The following is a 10,000-nucleotide window of genomic DNA, read 5'->3' as shown; positions in this document are numbered from 1 at the left end:
ATTCACTAGCACTGATCCTACAGGCAACGTGAACAAATTGGTGGGTGCCGCTCCAGCCACCAGTTTTCCAAGTAACCTTATTTACACGGCAAACTTTGACTATACACTTACTGCCTTGGCATGATCGCGCTCTACTTTAAACATGTTCATGGTTTTCATTTGTGGGAAATGCCAAGTCATGTGTATATAGATTTTTTTTTTTTTTTTTTTTTTTTGTCGGAGCTAAGCTGGGTCTAACCAAAATAAAAACTTACCAAATGATTACACTTGCTACGTCCACTGGCAAGTCGAGCCCCGAGGGATGAGCCAAGGTTCCTGCGGCGCGGATATTGCCAGTCTTTGGATTCCAGGCCATTCTACGGCATTGTGATGGTGGACGGGAGTGATACAGGATGTTGTAGGTACACACTGAAGACTTGGAGGCGAGCTGTGCATACAAGTATTGAGTTCCCCTTAGTGAAAGTAAGGGATATAAAAGTGTGAAACATCATACAGGTCGTGTGGCCGAGGCTCGCCCAGTCCAGTCACGTCTTAAGATTGGATGAGAACCATTTGAATACCTTTTGTTATTTTTCCTCTAAGAAAAAAAAAGATTAATGGAAAATATGAAAAAATGTTCTAATAAGTATAAAGGAAAATAGTAACAAAGTTTTAAAAGAGAAATTAGTCTGAGTGAGATAAGAGAAAGGTTTCGTTTTATGGATCTTTGTACGCCTGGCAGCGTCGCAGCTCTGACGGAGAGGTGGTGGTAATAGTCGTGCAGGAACAGATACGCCGACTCTCTCGGACCTTAATTCAACTCGTTTCTACATCAATATCCAGTGTCTAATATGCCCCAATTAAGTGTTGTCTGTTGAATTGTAATATGACGGCTCTCCTCTGTGTCCTAGAAGAGGTGGTAATGTGATTTATAGCACGGTGATGCTGTGACAGGGAGAGTGTGAGGTGATGCTGTGGTGTTTGTGTCCGTGATCTTGGCAGTCATGAGGTACCGAAGAAATAGAACTATGTGTTGCAGTGCCTGGAATGTTTGCGACCGTCCGTAATCACGTCTTCTATAATGGGGGGAGAAAATAATGTGAGAAGTGAAGCGTCCCATTGACCGTGTGGAGAGGTGCAGGTAAGAGTGGTTGGGCAGGAGAGGAGGCGGGCGGGTGTTTTGGCTGTGATTCCAGGTGTCCCTAAGGTGGCGGGCCTCCCTTGGCTTGCCTCATCATGTATCTCAGAGACATTTCAGTATAGTTATTTTCATCAACAGTGATTCACGTTTTTTTTTTTTTTTTGTGTTTAACAGCTGTCTAAAGCATTTTACAGCAACTTAAAAACCAGTCTGTAGGAGCTATAGGATCATTGCTCGTGCAGGCACATAGGCGCCCGCGCGTGCACACACACACACACACACACACACTAGTCAGTAGCAGTCATTGGCCATCTGCAGTACAACAATCCAATTCTCGTGGCGGCGTGTGTCAGGCTTCCTGGGATGTGGTACTTGAGGCTTGACCAGAACAGTACAGGGAAAAACCACGCCCCTGCCAACCATTACTATATATTTATTAAGTTCCTTAATACATCACACATGAACTGTTTGCTTCGACAGAAGCCGAATACTATAGTATAACCGTTAGCATCCAGCAACAGAGACTGTCCATCAGAGAGGTTTGAGTAGACATCCTAAAGAGGAAGGAGTACCTAAAGGTGTTTTCACTTTTCGTTGATTAAGCACATTTCCTTTTATATAGTCGCATTTTTTTGTGATTTTACTGTGTTTTTACCCCACCAAAATTTTGTTATTATCAATATTTTAACCTACCATCTTTATATATATATATATATATATATATATATATATATATATATATATATATATATATATATATATATATATATATATATATATATATATATATATATATATATATATATATATATATATATATATATATATATATATATATATATATATATATATATATACACATTTTTTTTTTTTTTTTTTTGCAGCGGCGCAATATGACCGCAATGTTGTGGCGCCTTAACTTTTAATTCAACCAATCAGTCAATCGTCACGCATGACGTGGCTTTGCAACCGAATGTAACTAAACACAAAACGACTTGTTACAGGTACGGCTCACTGTCTCCCCTTCCCTAAGAAAATTATAAAACATGTGGAAAGCAAGGAACTGGAAGCACAGAAATGATAGGAATTGCCCGATACCGGAAGTAACGGCAGGGCGTTGACCATCGACGTGACTCACTGGTGTAGGAATGTGTGGCTTTTATTCAGGGGGAAAAATGACATAAATATGTCGGGTGATAATAATGATGATGAAAAATGAGATCGTCAGCTTTATATATTACTTTAGTGTTTTGTAGTATTGGCTACTTATTTTTATCCTTTTATCATCAAGAATATATATATATATATATATATATATATATATATATATATATATATATATATATATATATATATATATATATATATATATATATATAAATTTTTATTTATTTAATTTTTACCAGTGAATGCAAGTGAGGAGTGAGGATAGGTATGAGGGATGAGCCTGTCAAGCAGAGTGAGTGCAGCAGGAAAACATTACCTGCGAGGTTAGGGGTAAATGTAATGGTGATGCTTGCAGTATATAAGTACATAAAGACAAAATTGAGAATTGAATAAAAGCACGGGGATAAAAGGTAATTTTAAGAGCGAGGGTAAAGACCTTATGATAACAATGACACTCCCTTCTTTTTTCAGGTTGGAGTGAGTCTCCAGGGCGAACAACGATGGGCAAGGATAAAAGATAATAAAAAACGGTATGCCCATCGGGCCCGCGGGGAGCACAGACGGTGGGGCTGCGTGCGATGAGGAGACCAACCCGCCAGCGGTGCCCTCCAGACCGCCCCCGCCTCCACCCCCCGCGACTTAACACCTGCATCCATGGCCGACCACTCAACGCCGCCACCACCAGTGATCAGGACGGAGGAGGTAAGACCACCGCTATCAGCGTTGACTCCTCTGCAGTGTCTCGCTGGCTGGGTACTGAGTGTCCAATAAAACGTTTCCACGCGAATAACTACCGCAGGAATACTATTCATTCCCTCACGCCGTCTGTCATACTACTGCGTCTTGTCGATATGCCATTAGGTGGGAAACCACCAAACGTAAAACATCAATGGGTAGTGGTACCGGTGAAAAATATTGTACGTATTATTGAGTCTCGATATCAGCGATTTATCCAAAAGTGTTAAATTACCATTACAACGGATGTTCCCACGAGAGAGAGAGAGAGAGAGAGAGAGAGAGAGAGAGAGAGAGAGAGAGAGAGAGAGATTGTTACAGAAGAGTCATCGTCTCCTCTCATGGGCGGCTGTTTTCTGTTAGGTGTTCGTGAACGGCTCCCTGATTTCCCCTGATACCGCTCCTCCGCTAACAGGCAATCTTTGTGCGGCTGCCTCTAGGTGGAGGCTACTTCGCCTCCCTGACACACAATGCTGCTCCTGGCCGGAGTGTGAGATGAAGGCTGTCAACCGTTCACTTAGCCGTTGACAGAGCAACTGACAACTCATTATTCCAAAATTAGAGACTGAAGAATAGAACATTTAAAAGAAAAAGTTGTGTGCAGTATTGTCTGAGTAGTTCATCAAGTGCAATGCATAACATTGTTCATCATAAAGACGATGTTGTGTGTGTTTGTGTATGTGTGTGTGCGGGTGCGCGATTCACTCACGGTCTTGAAGATCGCGTGCTAGACTAGCGTTCACCAGGTGCACCCTTACGACAATGAAAGGGTAAAGCTGAGGAATTTACACACAACACACTCTATCATCATCTTACTCAAGGGAGGCAGTATGAGTGAAAACCTTTAGCAACGAGCGTGACGCGAACCTCAGCCAGCCGATTGACAAGAAAGGGCTTACCGCTTATGCTTCGAGTATATGTGTGTCTACATGGAGACTTAAGAAAGAAAGAAAAAAAAATCACTTCTGTAACCACTTATTGTTATCAACTTTTAAGAGTTGTTGATTACACAATATTTTCTTTCGTCCGTGCTTTCCAATGCCATTTGGAAGACGGAGAGCAGCTTGGGGTAAACTACCTTAGTATCTTGTTTTTCTCGAATGCTGTGATGTGGTGGGAACAGAGGTATTAGAGGTCTTTATATTTGCATTTATTTGAAGTTCAGAGGTGGGCAGCTAGTGAGCGCTATTGGTGTCTGCTGCCTCAGGAAGTAACCACATGTCATTGTTTGGCATCCTTGTTGCAACAATACCAGATTCTACTGCTGTGTGTCGTGGCTCAAGGTCGTTCATCTGGCCAGCGCAGTTATTTACACCAGTAAATGAGCAGTAAAAGTACCATTTAGCATGATATCTTTAATATGTTGTGTTTCTGTTTTGACTTTCCTGGAGGCTGTTTTTATTCTTGTTACAGTGAGTTCGAGTTAGTGAAATATTTTATTAGTACCGCCGCGGCCCCTTACCCAAGAGTCTGTCTCTCCCGTGTGACACTTCACTAAGCCTAACCACATGGGCTGGCAGCCAGCCTATTCCTTACGGGCGGTCTGCGTTCCTCCACACACCTCATCCACTCTCAGCTGCCCTCATTCCCCGCAGTAAGCATCCTCGCCACTCCGTCCAGGAAGAAAGCCATAACGACATGGCCAATAAGTATTTATAGCCTGGCTCCATCCATTTTTTTTTTCATTAATAAATTTCCAGAGGGGAGGAAGCTCGACTAGATTAAGTACAATTTGCATGACTGGCTGTCTTGCGGCCTACTTCGTTAACTGATGGGCGAGTGCACACTAACTGGCTGTAACGTTGGCTTATTGGTTGCCTGGTTGCTGGCAGATGGGTAGTTTCGTGTATTGGGCGGTGGATAGGCTGGCTCTTCTGTTAAGATCACCTTTAACCCTCCGGTGATTTTCAAACGATGCTGAGAGTGTGAGGCTGGCGTGACCAGCCTGGTGTAGTGGTGCATACACGGCAGGATCTCGCCAACGCGCCACTTTGCTTTACTATTCGTCCATCATCTGATGACGTGATCCTAGCCGGTGCTAGGAGGGAACGCGGCTTCTACATGCCCAGCATGTAGGCAAGGCTATCTACACTGTCATCCTGGAAAGTGATTTGATGTTTTATGAGAGAAGGCGGTCATATGCAACATATGCTGGTACTGAGGGTGCAAAGATCTGCAACAGTGATATCTGATATCAAGCGTCACTACAGAGCTACTTCGGGAACGTTCTGAATGAGCTGGTGAGGAGGTCATCTGCCCCCTTAGAAGCAGCAGTTTGAACGAGAACCCTCCTGCAGCTTTAGGTTCCTCCGTCGAGCAGGTTATGCGTGTGCCAAGAAGGCGAGGTTAGACCAAAATTCGACATTTTTAAGCTCACAAATTTCAGTTCAGTGAAATAACATCATAAGTAAACAAATCAGAATGAAAATAAATCCATGAAATAAGCTTTGCTGGTTCAGGCTCATTATTATATACTACCTTCCGTAATTCCCTTTCCTACCCTATGCTCAGAGTGCTCCTTAGCATTACACCGCCTTCAGAAAACTTTTAATAGGTGTTTGCAATTCATTATTAAAGTTGTGGCGTCTTCGCTCCCTTGCCACAGCACGGAAACATTCAGAAATTTTCAGCTTAATGGCCTTAATGGGAACATAAACCCTGCACTTCAACAAAATGTGTTGATGCGCTTTCCTTCTCGGCGTGTGTGGAGTGAAGCGAGGCGCCTGGCCTTCGATATCCTCAGAGGTTTCTTTATTGTACTTTAATTTAGGTGTAATTTTTATTGTTGTATGGAGAGAGAGGAGAGAGAGAGAGAGGAGAGAGGAGAGAGAGGAGAGAGAGAGAGAGAGAGAGAGAGAGAGAGAATTTCGTGGAAGCAAAATCGTTGTAGTTCTTAAAGTTACTTGATTCTCCCCCTCTTGAAAGCGTCGAACTCACAGACAAAAGGAAAAGCGGAAAGCTTGCCGGCTATTATTACTGGGACGTCAACGGAAAGACTAGGAGAATAAGGAAAAAAAAAGTTGTTAGTATGAACTGCAGTATTTTTTGGGGAGTTGGAAGCTATTAAGTTGAACGTGACAAGTGCTAATCGTTGTGTATGTGTTTGTTGAGGAGAGAGAGAGAGAGAGAGAGAGAGAGAGAGAGGAGAGAGAGAGAGAGAGAGAGAGAGAGAGAGAGAGAGAGAGAGAGAGAGAGAGAATACTATTATTGCTTAATATGACATTGATATTCAGGATTATAAGCAATTTATGGTCAGCGCCAAATCAATTCGGAAACAAAGTACATTCACGCGAGAGTGAGTGACACTGACGCCTCCAGACACACACACACACACACACACACACACACACACACACACACACACACACACACACACACACACACACACACACACACACACACACACACACACACACACACACACACAGTATCCAGGATATCCAGGCTGCCTGTCCGTGCGGTGGCACTGCACACTCAGCTCGATGGTGGGCCGTGACTGGGTGAGGTGGCAGCTGACAGTTCATCAGGAGAGTGTCTGCTCACTTGTGTTCGCATGACGGCTGATGGAGTCTCAGCAAAATATAATTTTGATGAATAAAAGCAACAGCAAGATCTGCATGTTAGTTCTCTAGCACCGCCTATAGTCTGTGTCCTGAAACCCTCTCTCTATAACTTTAGGCTTAAGTATTAACTTTAATTCAGTATATGTTTATTTGATTATCTTTAAATTTGAAATGTACAGAATGGCCGTCTTTATGGAATAAATTAATCCTCTCTCTCTCTCTCTCTCTCTCTCTCTCTCTCTCTCTCTCTCTCTCTCTCTCTCTCTCTCTCTCTCTCTCTCTCTCTCTCTCTCTCTCTCTCTGTATATATATATATATATATATATATATATATATATATATATATATATATATATATATATATATATATATATATATATAGATCTGTTAGAATAGGCCTAAATTTTCTATTGCACGTCATACATAATAATACGAATGAGTGTCGTCGACTTCAGCATAAAAGCAGAAATGAAGAAGCGATATTGGTGGTGTATGTGTGCAGTGAGGGGCGGATGATAAGTACTGGATATACGTATACCTGTTGGAGAGGAATTGTATTCCCGTGACTGCAAAGTCACATAGTAAGGCATAGTAAGTAAGAAATACGGTTGGGGACGCAACAAAAAAAAAAAAATAATAATAATAATAATAATTAATTAATTAAAAAAATAGATAGATGAATAAATAAATAAATATAATAAACATTGATTTGCATGAAGTCATATGCAGACAACTTCATACACACACCACGTGAAAATTGCCGCTGCTGAATGCATAATAGCAAACGTGAATAAATTCATATTTGCGTTGTTCCATTGCAGCGCTGTGGCAAATATCATTAAGCTTCGCAATAATCATGTAATAACGCTAGAAACGAGCATTGCCTCCCTACAGAAGCAGACATCCTGGAGGGGCAGAGAATGGCAGGGTGGCGATCGTCAGGCCTGCGGCCCTGCCCGTTTAGGTTCGGTCGTGCGGCAAATTAATTGATCTCTCAACTAGGTCCACTGAAGTCGCTCGCCCACTCTTGGCTCTTCTTTTCTTTCCTCTTTTTGTGTGTGATTTATTTCTAGTCACCGCCTGCAGCCTCCTCAAGTCCTTCCTGGAGTAGGGGCAAGGATGAGGGAGCTTTGATAATCAGAACTAAGGTGAAAACTCAACCAGCAGATCCTATATAACGCCTGACGCTTGGACTGTGAAGGAGTGTAAGGCTTACAGTGGCCTTTTCCTTTTGTTTTCGTTTACTATCATTTTGTGTTTACTATTAGAACTATGAAGCCACTAGGAAGTGTTCATAAAAAGTAGCAAGGAAATGCAGTGTAAACGGAAATACTGAGACCATTATGAGGGAATGAGTAAAAAAAGAAAAAAAAAAAAAAGAAAAGAAAAAAAAGCATTGTGGAAAACCGGTTAGAAAAAAAAATCAATGAAAACAAAAGAAGCCATTTTATCTCTAGATGGTGAAGGTGGTAGCAAGGAAGCCGAGTAGCAACGTTATTTGAAGGGGCAGGGAATGGTGGAGGAAAGGGGTGGGGGGGGGGCAGGCGAGGCGCGGGCTGAGTGATGACACAACCCAGATCGTCAGCGGAATAAATGCCTCAGGCAAGTGTAATCTTTCCCCTGCAGTGTTTATTGTTGCTGCCCTCCGCCCGTCTCCCGCTGCTGACGAGGCCTGTAGTTCTCCCGCTGTGAAGGTGATATACGCGACACTACAGACTTTCATTCTTATGCAGGGGGCGGGGATTGGTGCCTAAAGGGAATGCTGTTGCCTTTTATTTGCTTGGGCGATACTCTCTTTCCAGAGCTATTGCTGTAACCGCACTCTAGAAAATTATACATAACACTTTTTCTTTTTTCAAGTGCTTGAGCTTCAAATGTGTAGCGAGGTTCGGTCAAGTTGAGGGAGGGCCAAAGGCCTTGTGATGATGGTGGTCTTTGTGTTGGGCCGGGAGTAATTGGAGAGGCCGGGTTCGAAAATCTTATTTTTGTGCTCCGGGGAACGCCAGACCGAGCCCTTAACTCCGTCTGATTGATATTAGTTGCTCAAGTGCTCGGGAAGATTGCCAAAGATCAATACTCCAGTCAAAAGCGGAGAACCTCCAGGGGGAGGTGAAAGGGAGGAGGAAGAATGAGAGAAGCGAACGGTAAAGAGTGAATGTATGGTAGATAAGAAATGGGGGATGGGCGATGGGGGAGTGAATAGGTGAGTACGAAAAATGGCTTCAGGATAGGGAAATGAACGAAACAAAAAAAAAAAAATGAAGAGAAAGGTTGAGGACGAACTCAGCGCGGATAAGAGAAAGTAACATTTCAAGTAAAGAATGTATGTGCCTTTCTTTGCGCATCATAGTTTAATATTGACAGCATTGGTGGCAGGTGTGGCACCAGTATATATATATATATATATATATATATATATATATATATATATATATATATATATATATATATATATATATATATATATATATATATATATATATATATATATATATATATATATATATATATATATATATATATATATATATTAGAATTATGATTATTGATTAAACCTAACGGGTTACAACTAGAGGAAAAATTTCCTTTGGCTTTTGTATTACAAAACAAAACTTCATGATTCATTGTGGTCAACTTCCCTTGAGGTTCATATGCGTCATATCTGAGAAACGTTATCGAGAATACAATCACACACGATGTCACATGTTCGTTCGCTAAGTAGTTCTTCCTGCACTTTACTGAACTTCTTGGAATTAGTTATTTTCCGTCGTTGGAAGTAATTCCAACGTAATTGGAGTATTATCGGAATTCAAAATCTCTCTTGCTCTGCAAATTGATTTATTTATACCAACCGTAAAGGTTCTGCAGTCCATGATGTAAGGGGGATATGAATGGAATGAGGAAACAGCCGCTTATTGGAGTGGCAGGTCTTCAGATATCCCTCAAATGTTGGGTGCTGTTAGCTCCTGTGTCGTGGGTACACTGGCGTGGGTCTCCTTTATGCACGACTCGATGTGCAGGCGTGGAGGGAGGGGAGAAACTGCAACACAGAGGGGTTATTACACTTGATGTCGGTAGGGTGGCGAGAGAGGGAATCCTGTTGAATGGCAATGGTGGCGCCTGCTCGGAGTGGTGGTGGCGGCCGCTCTGATGTTGATTGTTGGGGAGACTGCCCAGTAGGCCCAGCTGTGGCAGGAGCGGCGGGCGCACGAGTTTTCCGTGGGCCAGCACATCGGCCGTCACCTGCTGCCGGTCCTCTCTTGTGTGAGAAGTGGCGCCACACGCTGCAGACCGAACTGTGCTACGCAGGGAAGTGCCGCGCGACAAAATCCCGAGGAGGTTTATACGTAAAAGAAAAAGAGAAAGAAAAAAAAAGTCAAATTTGAAAAACGTAATTACTGGTTGTACGTGACAG

General features: G+C 42.4%; 1 protein-coding gene across 3 annotated transcripts in view; it reads left to right on the top strand.

The window, feature by feature from the left end:
• The window catches only part of LOC135104188 (uncharacterized), a 65,765-nt gene that overhangs the window by 5,824 nt on the left and 49,941 nt on the right, over nucleotides 1-10,000 (top strand). For 2 of the 3 annotated variants that reach the window (XM_064011298.1, XM_064011297.1), the window contains exon 2: nucleotides 2,759-2,989. In XM_064011298.1, the coding sequence (XP_063867368.1) occupies nucleotides 2,866-2,989 (124 nt within the window). In that variant the 5' untranslated portion in view covers nucleotides 2,759-2,865. Of the gene's footprint in view, nucleotides 1-728; nucleotides 1,121-2,758; nucleotides 2,990-10,000 lie in introns of those variants that run through there. The other variant, XM_064011296.1, reaches the window with a different exon arrangement.

Source organism: Scylla paramamosain, chromosome 10 (genome assembly GCF_035594125.1).
Source record: "Scylla paramamosain isolate STU-SP2022 chromosome 10, ASM3559412v1, whole genome shotgun sequence".
In the NCBI taxonomy this organism is placed as follows: domain Eukaryota; kingdom Metazoa; phylum Arthropoda; class Malacostraca; order Decapoda; family Portunidae; genus Scylla; species Scylla paramamosain.
Note: the sequence above shows the minus strand (reverse complement) of the source record. Positions and strands in the feature narration are given on the sequence as shown.